Source organism: Octopus bimaculoides, chromosome 1 (genome assembly GCF_046866305.1).
Source record: "Octopus bimaculoides isolate indiv1 chromosome 1, ASM4686630v1, whole genome shotgun sequence".
Lineage (NCBI taxonomy): Eukaryota > Metazoa > Mollusca > Cephalopoda > Octopoda > Octopodidae > Octopus > Octopus bimaculoides.
This window is the reverse complement of record NC_142928.1, coordinates 202,417,224-202,434,762: the sequence shown is the minus strand read 5'-3', so window position 1 is coordinate 202,434,762 and position 17,539 is coordinate 202,417,224. Positions and strand designations below refer to the sequence as shown.

The window sequence follows — 17,539 nt, the reverse complement described above, 5'->3', positions numbered from 1 at the left end:
TTTCCATTCGTCACCATTTCTCCTTTTGGGTTCGCACGGTCGTTCTTACAAACTGGTGACCTCCTGACGTTTGACATTATATCATGCTTGGGAAGAAAATCCATCAAGGCATGTAAAACACCCATTACACTCTCGGAGCGGTTGGCGTTAGGAAGGGCATCCAGCCAAAGAAAACCATGCCAAATCAGACTGGAGTTTGATGCAGCCTTCCAGCGTTCCAGCCCAGTCAAACCCTCCAACTAATGCCAGGATGGACAACGGAGCTTAAATGATGATGGTGATGATGATATATCTTCAGAAATAATTGGGTAGTTCTATGTATTTTTAGTGAAATAGTTTTTTGTTGCCTAAATAACTTCATCACTAACTTGTCTCTGATGTTGTCATGTCTTTAACCAAAGTACAATATTCTAGAATACAAGAATGAGCCCCAACGAGAAACGTTGAAATTCCCATCTCTACCTTAAAATACACACATTTTAATGATCTGAAGACCTTTACACAGTTGCTCAGGCTGACAGAAATAGCAGGAAAGTATCCCTCCCATTACACCCTGCCTTCTCCAAAACGGGAGCTACCATTCTAGATATTGGAATGGTCATGGCTGGATCGTCTTTCATCATAAATCTGCTCAATCAAATTTTGTTTCTTATATTTTACACTTTATTTATCCCTAAATAGAAATACCTTTTACGTTTAAGGATCAGTAAACATTAGCTAAAGGACCCATCATCATCATCTTGATCATCTTGATCATCATCACCGTTTTAACGTCTGCTTTTCCATGCTTGCATGGGTTGGACAAAATTTGATGAGTTGGATTTTCTACAGCTGGATGCCGTTCTTGTTGCCAACCCTCACCTATTTCCAAGTAAGGCAATGTTTCCCAGTGACCAGACATGTTTTAAGGAAGACTAGAAATGAAGGACACTGCTTGTATGACAGGGACACTCGTTTACAACAAGCATGTGATGCCAAGGCATGGAGACAGTAACATACAGACAGATGGCTTCTTTCAGTCTTTGTCTACCAAATCTACTCATAAGGTTTTGATCACCCTAAGGCTATAGTAGAATACATTTGTTCAAAGTGCTACACAGTAGGACTGAACTGAAAACCATATGGCTGGGAAGCAACCAACTTATCTCACAGCCACACCTGTGCCTATATGGAGTTATTAAATTATTGGAACTGCATTTTAATGCTGAAATCTCCAAATTTGTAGAATTCTCAAAATCATTTAAATGTAAAATGTGCTAAAATGTCAGTAAATTGACTTCAATTTGATTCTTTTACCAAAATTTCATTTATTTCCATTCTCTGTATTCATTGCAGATTTTGAGTACGTTCAGAAGATGTGCCAAAAAAAACCCTTGAATGGAAATCAACTGAAAGTGGATAGAATTAAGGAAATAAACAGTGTTCAAGTGAAAAACGTTTCTTCAAATGTCAGCTTTGAGAGTCTTGGAAGCTATTTTGGAAACAGAAAAAAAAGTTCTGGTGGAGATATTTCTTCAATACGACAAGAGACCAAAGATACTTACATTGTAAGTTTTAAAGAGGCATTTGGTAAGTAATTCTGTTTCTTCTCTCTTTATCTAGTCTACCTGTCAGAATCAGTTATTATCATTCTTTTAATTCAGGTTTTGTTGGAACTCCTGGAGGCTTGCTATCCACAGCCTACAGTACCATGGTATCTGTTCTGTTTAGCCTGATGATAATGGCTGTGACAAGGAGGCAGACTTTTGGCAACAGCTCTACTTGGCACTCTGTTCTCATTTCCTCTTAATACTCATCTGATACTGTCCCCAGGGCCCCAATAATAATGAGTACTATCTCCATCTTTCACAGTCAAACATATCTAAGAGGATTGTCTACTTGTTCACCTAACTAATTGTGGGTCAAAGGCGTATGCAACATCAGTTATAGAGCACATGTGGTTCACCTTGTCCACAACGACTAGGCCTGGTTTGTTCTACTCAAGCACTTGGCCCATTCTGCATTGAAAAATCCCACAAGATTTTACAGGTCTTAAGACTGTGATTCTCTGTGGTTTGTGTTTGTACCATGTTTTGCTTCTCTCTAACCCCGACTTTCCTCACACTCTCCAATGCAGCACTTTTGAAACCTCATCATGTCACCACAACTCATATTGGTTTCGGGCAAGTTGAGAGCATTCATTCACAGTAAGGGCAATGGTTTCATCAAATTGTAGTAGTAGTAGTAGTAGTAGTAGTCGTCTTTCCTGTCTCTAAGAGGCAGACTTTCTGCTGAAGCTCTACAAGACATCCTATTCCAAACCCTTACACCCATTTGTCTATATCTTTACTCACAGTTCCCAATGCTGCACCAATTATTATAATAAATACGACCTTTACTGTTTTCATACTTCATATTCTCACCATTTCAAATTTTAAGGGATTGGATTTTTAAAATTTTTCATCTCCTTTCTTTACAGTCCTGGAATCAAATTAACATGGGGGATCGATTAATAAGCAACATCACTTTTCTTTGTCTATTAGTGTTAGGTTTGGATGGTGGGGCTCCATACATTTCTAGTTTTCCTGTCAAGTTTCTTCGTATCGTTTTTGGTCCAGTCTACAATTCCAACTCCATGTCTGATTACAGGTACTGCTCTTGCACTTTTTGCTTTAACATTTTTTTTTTCCTTTTTGGCATTCAGCAATAATAATTTCTGACTCTCCTTGCGAACTTCCTTCTGATAATTTGTTTCATTTCTTAATTTTTCATCTGCTTCCAGTATTCCATTGTTTGCCCATTTGGCATTTCAATTCCTTGGCTTCCTTCAAATTTCCCTCATTTTATTTTCAATATCACTCACTTTTCAATCCCAAATTCCATACTTATATCATTTGAGAAAATGCAGATACTATGTACAAGACTTTCAAGCTCTTTCTCATTTTCCACATAAACCTTTATATCATCCATGAAAAGAAGATGATTTATCTGACCATTTCCTTTTCCCAAATCGTAAGCAATTTTTAACTTGTTTTAGTATCATAGTGAGCGGTGTCATGGCCAATAGAAAAAGTAATGGAGATAAGCTATCACCTTGAAATATTCTGTGTCTGATATTCATTTTCCTGAGATTTTGATTTCCTCTTTTCTGAGATTTTGTTTTCCAATGTTTATATGTTTGCTGAGCATTTTCTCCATGTTTTCTGCTATTCTTAACATGCTCATTGTTTTACTTATCCAACTGTGCGGTACCGTGTCTTATGCATTTTTGTAATCTAACCATGCTACATTTAATCCTGTCAATCTGCCTCTACAATTTCTAATTATCATAATTACCATTTTATCAATTAATAAATGTTCTCTTCTAACCTACTTTGTTTCCTGCATCCTTTCTGTTCTTCTGGAAGTAGGTTGTTATTTTCTAGATTATTACACAAGTCTGCATTTTTAAATGAAGTAAATGATGACTGTCTAATTATAGGTGATTCTGAATCATTTTTTAAATGCTGATTTCAAATATGTTTTTAGTTTTTGCCTATCGTGTACAGATTTTGCACAAATAGCTGCCAAAGATATGATGATTTTTCTTATGATTCATTCCCTTCTGTAGCAGACTTTTAGGTGATTAAGAACAAATGATGAGAACAACAATAAAAATGATATGAATAGTGTATGTAGGCCTACATATTGACTATGTATATAGTTTTTATACACCTGCTATGGCTTCAAAGCAATTTTACTCCTTTCCTTTGATTTCCTTTTCTTTGATTTCTTCCCAACTTTTGGTAGTCGCTTGCACTCTCTCTTTAGGGTCCAGCAGTAATCCACCAGCATGTCTACATTCCACCCCTACCCCCACTGGTACCTCCACCCCATTTCTTTAATGTTCTGATGAAATCTCTCACTGTGGTCCACTTTGATTGTCAAGGTTCTCTGGGAAAGAGTTGAGGTGTGAGTGAAGAAAGTGCATTTTAACACTCATGTTGCATCCAAGCTTTTTGAAGTTTTGCAACATGGTATCAACTATGACTGTGTAATTTAAAAGTTTATTGTTTCCCCAAAAGTTCTTGACAACACATTTGAAGTTGACCCATTGCTGTTTTTGAGATTCATTCATGGATTTCTCATAATCTGGGTCTTTCATTAGTTTGTGAATATGGAGACCAACAAATATTGCTGAGAGATACTGCAAGCACATGTCATCCACAGGCAAAGATTTAATGAACTGTTTCACCAAATCTAGTTTGATGTACAAGAGTGGTAGCAGCACTTTGGGTTAGTTCATGCAAGGGCTCATGCAAAATGGTTTTGGATCCAGGTAACAAACTTCTCCTTTGTGGCTACTTTTTAATCATCCAATGCTTTTCTTTGGCTCTGCTGTCCTATTCACATAAGGAGCATGACATTTTTGTGTATCCTACCTGATGGACTAAAAGTATGTCTCATCATCATCATGCTGGCATGGGTGGAACGGTTTGACAGAAACCAACCAGGCAGAAGCCTGCACCAGATTTCTGTCTCTTTTTGCAAGGTTTATACAACTGGATGTCTTTCCAAATGCCAACCACTTTACAGTGTGGACTGGATGCTTTTTAAGTGGCGTCTGTACTGACAGGGTCACCAAGTACCTTGCAAGACAAAAATCTTTTGAGAGGGGGTGGGGACATTGGAGGAGGTGATCTTGTGTCAGATGATGAAAGGTTAGAATGAGACAGAGAGAGAGAAACAGGTGTCTTGCTGTAGAGAAGGTACAAAGTTACCTGGCCAGAGAGAGAGAGAGAGAGAGAGAGAGATATCAAGAATGTGCTGTCACAAAGGAGATACATAGTTACCCAATCTGAGGGAAGTGTAGAAGAAGGAGACAACAGGATAGAAATGATGGCCAAGACATACTCACAAGGGTCAGGGATCAGAATATAAATGGGATGGTTGAGTAAAGGCAGAGAGAGATACAGCTAGTGGCAAGTACCAGGGCATACCCTTGAGGTTCAAAGGTCATAATATAAATGACAGGATATTGCTAAAAATGCGTGATTAGGGACTGAGGAAGAGATGGCATAATGTATGAAAGGAAATGTGAGGAAGTGATCTAGAGATGTAGATAGGTTTGTTGATGTAGATATGTGAAACTTTTGTAGTTACATGTGGGTGGGAGATACAAGAATCTCGTATAGCCAGACATCTTGGTCCATTACCATTTCTTCCATGAGGCCCAACATCCTGAGATTGGTCCTCACCACTTCATCCTATGGCTTCTTGGGTTTCCCTCTTCCATGGGTACCATCCACTTTCAGTGATCAGCACTTCTTTATACATCTGTCCTCATTCATATGCATCACATGTCCAAACCAATATAGTCTTCTCTCTTGCATGCTACATTTGATTCCTCTTATGCCCAATTTTTCTCTCAACACTTTTGCACATGGTTGCACATACACACTGATGTTGCACATCCAATGGAGCATAATGCCTTCGTTTCTCTCCAGTCTATGCATGTCTTTTACATTCAGAGCCCATGTTGCACTGCTATTTGCACACAAGCATCATATAGTCCACCTTTCAGTCTGAGAGAGAGAGAGAGAGAGAGAGAGAGAGAGAGAGAGAGAGAGAGAGAGAGAGAGAGAGAGAGAGATAGAGCCCTTTTGTTGCCAACAGAGGTAAGAGCTGTCTGAACTTCCTCCGCTCTATTATTTTGAAATCTCTACACACTTGCCAGTGGTATTCTGCATATTTTATGTTCAACAAAAGACTTTTTTATATTTTCATATGTCTCCTTTAGTTGTACAGAATGGTGGAATACTTATTTCCATTGTGTAGGAAGACAACCTTCAAACTCTTTTTGTAGGAATCAATGAACATCCTCCATTCTGAGGGATTGGTCTTGATCTCAAAATAGCTTAGCAACAAAACACCATTGTTTCATCCTCAGCCAAGAAGGGTAATGACTCATGTTCCCTGAGACGATTTCAAGAGACGAAGGTTCCCAGTAACAAAAGCTTTTTCATTTTTAGCCTAGAACCAAGAATTTCCACTGCATCCTTTGGTAGGTTCAAATCTCATCAGATCAAGGAGCTCTTGCTATGTAAATAACTGCGGACTTTTGGTTTCATCACAAGTGTATTATTCACCTTCTTCACATTTGGCTTCTTCATCACTATTTAATGTAACATTCTTCAAACTTAGTGAGTGATGTCAACTCCATGTGCAATAGGTTGTATAGCCAAGGGAATACTATGATACACTATCGTACATTTATTTTTTGCTGTGTACACATCAACTTTAGCAATGCAGAAATAACAATCCTCAACATGGTTACTTGACTCTTGCCATACCATTGGTATTCTAAAGGGCACTTCTTTTCTCTTACTGGCTTTCCAGAGTCTCAGCCCCTCCATACAAGTATGACATACCTTGTGTGGAGCGCAGGGTTTCTCTTCCTCACCAAAATAAGCAAAGTATAGATTTTTACAATATCATTTATATCTTGTCTCTGCTTAATGACAACATACCTGCAGAATATGTAGCAGAATATGTCTGGATTGTTCATGCACTTACATCTATATACACTTGTTTTATATGGAGTTTATATGCAAATATCACCAATGACTGACCCCTGGAACTTCTAAAACAACAGTAAAGCAGCAGTTAGCAATTGTGTTCACAACTTTACACATCATCTATCAGAGTTGGCAATGACTGTTTAATAAACTTTATATTGGCTGCTATTTTACCTTTACTATTATTAGGTCAGCATTGGTTTATAGCTATAAACCAATGCTGACCTAATATTAGTAAAGGTAAAAATCAGATAATTACTGTCATCTGATTCTCTGACACCATAATACAGAAAAAAAAAAGCAAAGCTTTATAACAGAAAAACTAGAATGGTGGAGAAAAACTAACACCAGATCTGAAATCAGTATAAAATTATTTTATACTGATTTCAGATCTGGTGTTAGTTTGAAAGTTATATAGACATTCAAACATAGAAAATCGTGCAGGCTTTTATTATATAGCTTTTCCACCAAGACATTGGTCATAAGCTTCCACATAAGTGATAAACAGGTTATAAGTCAAAAGTTTGATGCCATGTTCCCTTCAAAAGATTCTTGAGGCATAGCAGTGTTTGTCTGACTTGTCAAGCAACTGTTTAAAGTTTCTTCAGCCAATAGCCTTGTGTTCAATCCAGGCCTGGTCCTTTCCAATTTGCTACTTTTTTAAAATTCTGTCTCAATGTATATATATTAATTCTGATGTCCTTTTGTCTTGGTACAGTTTGCAAGTTGTCTTTCCACCTTTGTTAGCCACTCTTCACTTTGTTTATGTCTCACCATCCTATTCCATAGAAACTCTATAAGATGTACCTGGTGTAAGCTATGGACACATAAGAGGTGCAGCAATATCAAAGGAAAGCTAACTGGGAAGATAGTTCTTGTATGTGACAGATGCTCAGGAGTAATAAACATTGAAAATGTGCAGAAAACAACTTCTGCCACATTCCAGGGAGAAAAACTAGAAGTAGTTGATAGCTTCCATTACCTAGGTGACCAAGTTAGTAGCGGGGGTGGATGCTCTGAAAGTGTAGCTGCTAGAATAAGAATAGCCTGGGCAAAGTTCAGAGAGCTCTTACCTCTGCTGGTGACAAAGGGCGTCTCACTCAGAGTAAAAGGCAGACTGTATGATGCATGTGTACGAACAGCCATGCTACATGGCAGTGAAACATGAGCCATGACTGCTGAGGACATGCGTAAGCTTGCAAGGAATGAAGCCAGTATGCTCCGATGGATGTGTAATGTCAGTGTGCATACCCGACAGAGTGTAAGTACCTTGAGAGAAAAGTTGAACTTACGAAGTATCAGTTGTGGTGTGCAAGAGAGACGATTGCACTGGTATGGACATGTAGCGAGAATGGATGAACATAGCTGTGTGAAAAAGTGCCACACCCTAGAGGTTGAGGGAACCTGTGGAAGAGGTAGACCCAGGAAGACCTGGGATGAGGTGGTGAAGCACATTAGGCCACACCGAGGCAATGACTAGTGACCGAGACCTTTGGAGATATGCTGTGCGTGAGAAGACCCGGCAAGACAAGTGAGACCATAACCTGTGGCCTTTACCAGGGGTGTAGCCAGCCTACTTATGCGTACCTTCCTTCATTGGACACAAAACTCCACTTGCGAAGACCTGTTGAGGCAAGTGAAATTGAAATTGAACCAAATTCGACGACTGGCACCCATGCCAACCTTCCTTCATTGGATACTAAACTTTGCTTGCGAAGACCTGTTGGGGCAAGTGAAATTGTAACTGAACCAAATCTGATGACTGGCACCTGTGCCAGTGGAGCGCTAACAGCACCATCCAAGCAGGATCACTGCCAGAGCAGCAGTCTAGCTTCCGTGCTGGTGGCACGTAAAAAACACCATTTGAGCGTGATTGTTACCAGTGTCGCCTTACTGGCACTTGTGCTGGTGGCACGTGAACAAAACATTCGAGCGAGGTCATTACCAGTGCCGCTGGACTGGCTCCTGTGCAGGTAGCACGTAAAAAACACCATTTGAGTGTGGCCATTGCCAGTACCGCCTGACTGGCCCTCGTGCCGGTGGCACATAAAAGCACCCACTACACTCTCTGAGTGGTTGGCGTTAGGAAGGGCATCCAGCTGTAGAAACTCTGCCAGATTAGATTGGAGCCTGGTGTAGCCATCCAGTTCACCAGTCCTCAGTCAAATCGTCCAACCCATGCTAGCATGGAGGGCGGACGTTAAACGATGATGATGATGATGATGATTAGCATTTTCCCATTGCCCTTTGGACTATTCTTCTGTCTGACTCAGATCTTTACACAAAGTTATAATATTACCTTCAGTCCTCCACTTCCATAATGGCTCCTTCTGTCCACACAGTTTCCTTTCTCCCCTACTGACCAGTTCATCTACTGAAATTGAAGCGTGTCTGGTCAAGTCCCTTGTTTCCATTATATTTTTTGTCAGAATGTATTTCAGAATCTCATCAACCTTTTGGGTTGCATGTTTCACATTGTTACAGTCGAAGCTTCTCAAATTCACCAGCTTGCTCTCTGTTCTTATAACTGTTATACCCTCAAGTCTTGTCCTGGGGGTTTCTCTCTTCCTCAGACATATCCTCTCATAATACAGGGTTTTCTACATTATATTGATTGGCCAGCCTTTTCACAACTGCAACTCCACCTTGCCTGTGCATTTGCTGATCTTCACCTACATTATCCTGCTTGAAGTTATCATAACTGTAGAGGCTTTTCCTGATTGTCTGACTTTGTGTCTCATTAAGAAAGCCTCTATTCTGAATCAGTCTTCTCTGAGCCATCAGCCCATTTTCAGTGCAAGACACCAAACAGAATTCCTGAGCCCAGCAGGAGTTCCAGTGTCTTGGACATCCTGGGAGTTTTCCTGTTCACACTTTTATTTGGATTGGTATTAGTTATCCTCATTTCAACAAATGAGGATGATTTTCTATCATCTTTGGTTCACAAGTGTGTTTAGGGTTAGCTCAAATACAACACCAGCTCTATCTTGGTTGCTGGTCCAGGATTAGAGACACAAAGTTTGTCAGAGAAAAAACAAGAAAAGAGAGAAGTTTGTCAGAAGAAAAACAAGAGGAGAGAGAGAGAGAGAGAGTGATCAAGAATGAGGTGTGCTACTGTAGAGGAGATGCATGGTTACCTAGCCAGAGGGGAGAGTAAGAGAAAGAGAGGGAGATAGCAAAAGTACAAGAGAGAGAGCAGGAGAGGGATGGTGAAGTGCCTGGCTATACTCACAAGAAACAGGGATCAGAGCTTAGATGTGATGGTAAAGCAGAGAGAGGCACGAAGTTCATAATATACGCGGTCAGATATTGCCAAGAAGGCACAGGTAGGGAGTGGGGATCGCAGCAACTGGCGAAGACCTGGGTATAGAAATGGGACGTGGGGGAAAGCAGTGATACAGTGAGCAGGGCAATGAGGACAGGAAAAGGGATTGGAAGACAATCATAGTTTATGAAGAGAAAGATGCTGTTTGGGAAAGATGTAGTTTGGATTCTAGGGGTAGTCATCATCATCATCATCATCGTTTAACGTCCGCTTTCCATGCTAGCATGGGTTGGACGATTTGACTGAGGACTGGTGAAACCGGATGGCAACACCAGGCTCCAATCTAATTTGGCAGAGTTTCTACAGCTGGATGCCCTTCCTAACGCCAACCACTCAGAGAGTGTAGTGTATGTGAAAATGTTATTGTTATGTCTGGGTGGGATACAATGCCTCTAACACTCAGTTGCACTGACATGGGTGGATCTTCTCTAGAACCTCATATCACCAGACATGTCATTTACTCGACAAACCCCAACATCCTGAAATCGGTCCTCATTACTTCATCCCATGTCCTCCTGGGCATCCCTCTTCCACAGAGGCCATTCATGTTTCACTGACAGGTATTTCTTCATACAGCTGTCTCCATTCATATACATGTCCAAACCAATGTAGTCTTCTTTCCTGCACGCCACATTTAATCTTTCTTATGCCTAATATTTTTCTCAATACAGTCGTGCTTTGTTGGTCATGTGCTCTGATGTTGTACATCCAACAAAGCATACTGCCTTCATTTCTCTCTAGTCTACACATGTCTTCTGTATTCAGAGCCAATGTTTCACTACCAAGGAAAATAGAGCTGTTGGCACACATCCACCATATAGCCTACTTTTCACTCTGAGAGAGAGTCCTTTTGAAACCAACAGAGGTAATAGCACCCTGAACTTTCTCCTGCCTATTCTTACTCTAGAAACAATATTTTCAGAGCATTCACCATCGTTACTAATTTGGTCCCCTAAACAGCAGAAACTATCTACTAACTTAAGAGATCAACCTTAGCATTGAGAAAGTCTAGGTCCCTTGTGTTCTTACTGCTTATCGTTCTTGCACATCTGCCACACATAAAAGCAACCTTATTTGTTAACCTATGTAGCACATGTGGTGTGGATGTTGTCGACCACCATTAGGTCCAGTGTGTTATACCCTAGCACCTATTCTGTTTGGATTGGGAAATCCTAGAGGATTTTTCAAGTCTACAACTCTGCAAGTTTGTCTTCATACCACATATTGCTTCTCTCTACACTCCACTTTCGGTACTGATCATGCTGTCACATCTTGTAGTGGTTTTGGTCAAGTCTAGGGCATTCATTCATAATATGGGTAATGGTTTCATCCACTCTATTACAGATGTAGCATAGCAGAGACACTTGCTCATTCCTAAGGTTGACCTGCATTTCGTGGCCAAAGCTTGGTCTTGCATTGCCAATATAGTGCTTTCAGCCTCTTTTTTTAGTGTTCCTTTCTTCAGCCCGTCCCACCTACTTTTTCCAGTAACTTCTGTTATGGTTATATGGAATTGATTGTGTAATCACTTTTTACATAATGTTTATTCGTTTTTTTTTCCTTTTTTTCTCTGCTCTCAATACTCCCTCATTCCTAACTATGGCTAGCAAGGTTTCCTTACTTTGGGTTACATACCTCATTAAGCTCTCAAGTTTGGTACGTATGCAGTCTTCCACACTTATCAGTCCCCTTCCTCCATTTGCTCTCTTCATGTATGGGCGATCAGTCTCTGCAAGAGGATGATCGGCTCCATACAATGTTAGGAGCTTTCCATGACTTCCTGTCCATCTCCTTTAGCTCCTCCTCTGATTCCACTGAACTATTATGACTGCATGTGAGTTTATTGTTGAAATTATGTTTCTGGCATTCAAATTTGAAGCCAATATTTTTCTTATTCGCCACAGGTAATCTTTCTTTGTCTTTTCTCCATATTGTGGTGTTTAATTCCATCTGTCTCAAGCATTCCTAGATATTTGTAACTGCATTGAAGTTCTAATGCCTTCATCATTTCAAAATTTGGCATTTCTGTCCTGACAAGCTTTCCTCATATCATCACCACCATCACACATTTTGGGAGTCCAAACACCACCATTATCATCATCATCATCATTGTTTAACAACCGTCTTCCATGCTGGTATGGTTTGGATGGTTTGACAGGCACTGGCCAGGCATGTTAACTTTCAGGCCCTTTAACTCCAGGTTTTGCATCCATGGAATTTATTCTCCAATTCTGCAACAGGTTCTGCAATAGAAGCAAGGTCATCAACATAAAGTCGTTCCCATAGGCTTCCCATTTTGAATTCCTCTTTTATGGTCTGGAGGACTATATTGAACTAGAATGTAAAATGAGACCAAGGGATAACAATATTCTTAAGTATTTAATAAACCTGGAAAAATAAAAGACAAGAAGTCAGCCTAAAATAAAAGAAAAGAGCTTAAAATATTGGAGATAAATATGAAATTTGAATGGTTTGCTAATTAAATTAAATAATCAAATAAGCTAACCATTCAATACTGATCAATCATCTTTCACCAAAGAAGTCTAAAATAAAAGAAAAGAGCTTAAAATATTGCAGATAAATATGAAATTTGAATGGTTTGCTAATTAAATTAAATAATCAAATAAGCCAACCATTCAATACTGATCAATTATCTTTCACCAAAGAAGTTTAAAATAAAAGGAAAGAGCTTAAAATATTGCAGATAAATATGAAATTTGAATGGTTTGCTAATTAAATTAAATAATCAAATAAGCCAATCATTCAATACTGATCAATTATCTTTCACCAAAGAAGTTTAAAATAAAAGGAAAGAGCTTAAAATATTGCAGATAAATATGAAATTTGAATGGTTTGCTAATTAAATTAAATAATCAAATAAGCCAACCATTCAATACTGATCAATCATCTTTCACCAAAGAAGTCTAAAATAAAAGAAAAGAGCTTAAAATATTGCAGATAAATATGAAATTTGAATGGTATGCTAATTAAATAAAATTTTCAAATAAGCCACCCATTCAATACTGATCAATCATCTTTCACCAAAGAAGTCTAAAATAAAAGAAAAGAGCTTAAAATATTGCAGATAAATATGAAATTTGAATGGTTTGCTAATTAAATAAAATAATCAAATAAGCCAACCATTCAATACTGATCAATCATCTTTCACCAAAGAAGTCTAAAATAAAAGAAAAGAGCTTAAAATATTGCAGATAAATATGAAATTTGAATGGTTTGCTAATTAAATAAAATAATCAAATAAGCTAACCATTCAATACTGATCAATCATCTTTCACCAAAGAAGTCTAAAATAAAAGAAAAGAGCTTAAAATATTGCAGATAAATATGAAATTTGAATGGTTTGCTAATTAAATTAAATAATCAAATAAGCCAACCATTCAATACTGATCAATTATCTTTCACCAAAGAAGTTTAAAATAAAAGGAAAGAGCTTAAAATATTGCAGATAAATATGAAATTTGAATGGTATGCTAATTAAATTAAATAATCAAATAAGCCAACCATTCAATACTGATCAATTATCTTTCATCAAAGAAGTTTAAAATAAAAGGAAAGAGCTTAAAATATTGCAGATAAATATGAAATTTGAATGGTTTGCTAATTAAATTAAATAATCAAATAAGCCAACCATTCAATACTGATGAATCATCTTTCACCAAAGAAGTCTAAAATAAAAGAAAAGAGCTTAAAATATTGCAGATAAATATGAAATTTGAATGGTATGCTAATTAAATAAAATATTCAAATAAGCCACCCATTCAATACTGATCAATCATCTTTCACCAAAGAAGTCTAAAATAAAAGAAAAGAGCTTAAAATATTGCAGATAAATATGAAATTTGAATGGTTTGCTAATTAAATAAAATAATCAAATAAGCCAACCATTCAATACTGATCAATCATCTTTCACCAAAGAAGTCTAAAATAAAAAAAAAGAGCTTAAAATATTGCAGATAAATATGAAATTTGAATGGTTTGCTAATTAAATAAAATAATCAAATAAGCTAACCATTCAATACTGATCAATCATCTTTCACCAAAGAAGTCTAAAATAAAAGAAAAGAGCTTAAAATATTGCAGATAAATATGAAATTTGAATGGTTTGCTAATTAAATTAAATAATCAAATAAGCCAACCATTCAATACTGATCAATTATCTTTCACCAAAGAAGTTTAAAATAAAAGGAAAGAGCTTAAAATATTGCAGATAAATATGAAATTTGAATGGTTTGCTAATTAAATTAAATAATCAAATAAGCCAACCATTCAATACTGATCAATTATCTTTCACCAAAGAAGTTTAAAATAAAAGGAAAGAGCTTAAAATATTGCAGATAAATATGAAATTTGAATGGTTTGCTAATTAAATTAAATAATCAAATAAGCCAACCATTCAATACTGATCAATCATCTTTCACCAAAGAAGTCTAAAATAAAAGAAAAGAGCTTAAAATATTGCAGATAAATATGAAATTTGAATGGTATGCTAATTAAATAAAATATTCAAATAAGCCAACCATTCAATACTGATCAATCATCTTTCACCAAAGAAGTCTAAAATAAAAGAAAAGAGCTTAAAATATTGCAGATAAATATGAAATTTGAATTGTATGCTAATTAAATAAAATAATCAAATAAGCCAACCATTCAATACTGATCAATCATCTTTCACCAAAGAAGTTTAAAATAAAAGGAAAGAGCTTAAAATATTGCAGATAAATATGAAATTTGAATGGTTTGCTAATTAAATTAAATAATCAAATAAGCCAATCATTCAATACTGATCAATTATCTTTCACCAAAGAAGTTTAAAATAAAAGGAGAGAGCTTAAAATATTGCAGATAAATATGAAATTTGAATGGTTTGCTAATTAAATAAAATATTCAAATAAGCCACCCATTCAATACTGATCAATCATCTTTCACCAAAGAAGTCTAAAATAAAAGAAAAGAGCTTAAAATATTGCAGATAAATATGAAATTTGAATGGTTTGCTAATTAAATAAAATATTCAAATAAGCCACCCATTCAATACTGGTCAATCATCTTTCACCAAAGAAGTCTAAAATAAAAGAAAAGAGCTTAAAATATTGCAGATAAATATGAAATTTGAATGATTTGCTAATTAAATAAAATATTCAAATAAGCCACCCATTCAATACTGATCAATCATCTTTCACCAAAGAAGTCTAAAATAAAAGAAAAGAGCTTAAAATATTGCATATAAATATGAAATTTGAATGGTTTGCTAATTAAATAAAATATTCAAATAAGCCACCCATTCAATACTGATCAATCATCTTTCACCAAAGAAGTCTAAAATAAAAGAAAAGAGCTTGAAATATTGCAGGTAAATATGAAATTTGAATGGTTTGCTAATTAAATAAAATATTCAAATAAGCCACCCATTCAATACTGATCAATCATCTTTCACCAAAGAAGTCTAAAATAAAAGAAAAGAGCTTAAAATATTGCAGATAAATATGAAATTTGAATGGTTTGCTAATTAAATAAAATATTCAAATAAGCCAACCATTCAATACTGATCAATCATCTTTCACCAAAGAAGTCTAAAATAAAAGAAAAGAGCTTAAAATATTGCAGATAAATATGAAATTTGAATGGTTTGCTAATTAAATAAAATATTCAAATAAGCCACCCATTCAATACTGATCAATCATCTTTCAACAAAGAAGTTTAAAATAAAAGGAAAGAGCTTAAAATATTGCAGATAAATATGAAATTTGAATGGTTTGCTAATTAAATTAAATAATCAAATAAGCCAACCATTCAATACTGATCAATCATCTTTCACCAAAGAAGTCTAAAATAAAAGAAAAGAGCTTAAAATTTTGCAGATAAATATGAAATTTGAATGGTTTGCTAATTAAATTAAATATTCAAATAAGCCACCCTTCAAATTTCATATTTATCTGCAATATTTTAAGTTCTTTTCTTTTATTTTAGACTTCTTTGGTGAAAGATGATTCATCAGTATTGAATGGTTGGCTTATTTCATTATTTTATTTAATTAGCAAACAATTCAAATTTCATATTTATCTGCAATATTTTAAGCTCTTTTCTTTTATTTTAGACTTCTTTGGTGAAAGATAATTGATCAGTATTGAATGGTTGGCTTATTTGTTTATTTTATTTAATTAGCAAACCCTTCAAATTTCATATTTATCTGCAATATTTTAAGCTCTTTTCTTTTATTTTAGAATTCTTTGGTAAAAGATGATTGATCAGTATTGAATGGTTGCCTTATTTCATTATTTTATTTAATTAGCAAACAATTCAAATTTCATATTTATCTGCAATATTTTAAGCTCTTTTCTTTTATTTTAGACTTCTTTGGTGAAAGATGATTGATCAGTATTGAATGGTTGGCTTATTTGATTATTTTATTTAATTAGCAAACAATTCAAATTTCATATTTATCTGCAATATTTTAAGTTCTTTTCTTTTATTTTAGACTTCTTTGGTAAAAGATGATTGATCAGTATTGAATGGTTGCCTTATTTCATTATTTTATTTAATTAGCAAACAATTCAAATTTCATATTTATCTGCAATATTTTAAGCTCTTTTCTTTTATTTTAGACTTCTTTGGTGAAAGATGATTGATCAGTATTGAATGGTTGGCTTATTTGTTTATTTAATTTAATTAGCAAACCCTTCAAATTTCATATTTATCTGCAATATTTTAAGTTCTTTTCTTTTATTTTAGACTTCTTTGGTGAAAGATGATTGATCAGTATTGAATGGTTGGCTTATTTGATTATTTTATTTAATTAGCAAACAATTCTAATTTCATATTTATCTGCAATATTTTAAGCTCTTTTCTTTTATTTTAGACTTCTTTGGTGAAAGATGATTCATCAGTATTGAATGGTTGGCTTATTTGATTATTTTATTTAATTAGCAAACAATTCAAATTTCATATTTATCTGCAATATTTTAAGCTCTCTTCTTTTATTTTAGACTTCTTTGGTGAAAGATGATTGATCAGTATTGAATGGTTGGCTTATTTGTTTATTTTATTTAATTAGCAAACCCTTCAAATTTCATATTTATCTGCAATATTTTAAGTTCTTTTCTTTTATTTTAGACTTCTTTGGTGAAAGATGATTCATCAGTATTGAATGGTTGGCTTATTTCATTATTTTATTTAATTAGCAAACAATTCAAATTTCATATTTATCTGCAATATTTTAAGTTCTTTTCTTTTATTTTAGACTTCTTTGGTGAAAGATGATTCATCAGTATTGAATGGTTGGCTTATTTGATTATTTTATTTAATTAGCAAACAATTCAAATTTCATATTTATCTGCAATATTTTAAGCTCTTTTCTTTTATTTTAGAATTCTTTGGTAAAAGATGATTGATCAGTATTGAATGGTTGCCTTATTTGATTATTTTATTTAATTAGCAAACCATTCAAATTTCATATTTTTCTGCAATATTTTAAGCTCTTTTCTTTTAATTTAGACTTCTTTGGTGAAAGATGATTGATCAGTATTGAAATGTTGGCTTATTTGATTATTTTATTTAATTAGCAAATTATTAAAAATTTCATATTTATCTGCAATATTTTAAGCTCCTTTCTTTTATTTTATACTTCTTTGGTGAAAGATGATTGATCAGTATTGAATGG

At 35.2% G+C, this 17,539-nt stretch overlaps 1 protein-coding gene across 2 annotated transcripts in view; it reads left to right on the top strand.

Annotated features, from left to right (window-relative positions):
- The window catches only part of LOC149137956 (uncharacterized), a 151,795-nt gene that overhangs the window by 62,207 nt on the left and 72,049 nt on the right, over positions 1–17,539 (top strand). For both annotated transcript variants that reach the window (XM_089340229.1, XM_089340181.1), the window contains one exon: positions 1,336–1,569. In XM_089340229.1, the coding sequence (XP_089196355.1) occupies positions 1,336–1,569 (234 nt within the window). The remainder of the gene's footprint in view (positions 1–1,335; positions 1,570–17,539) is intronic.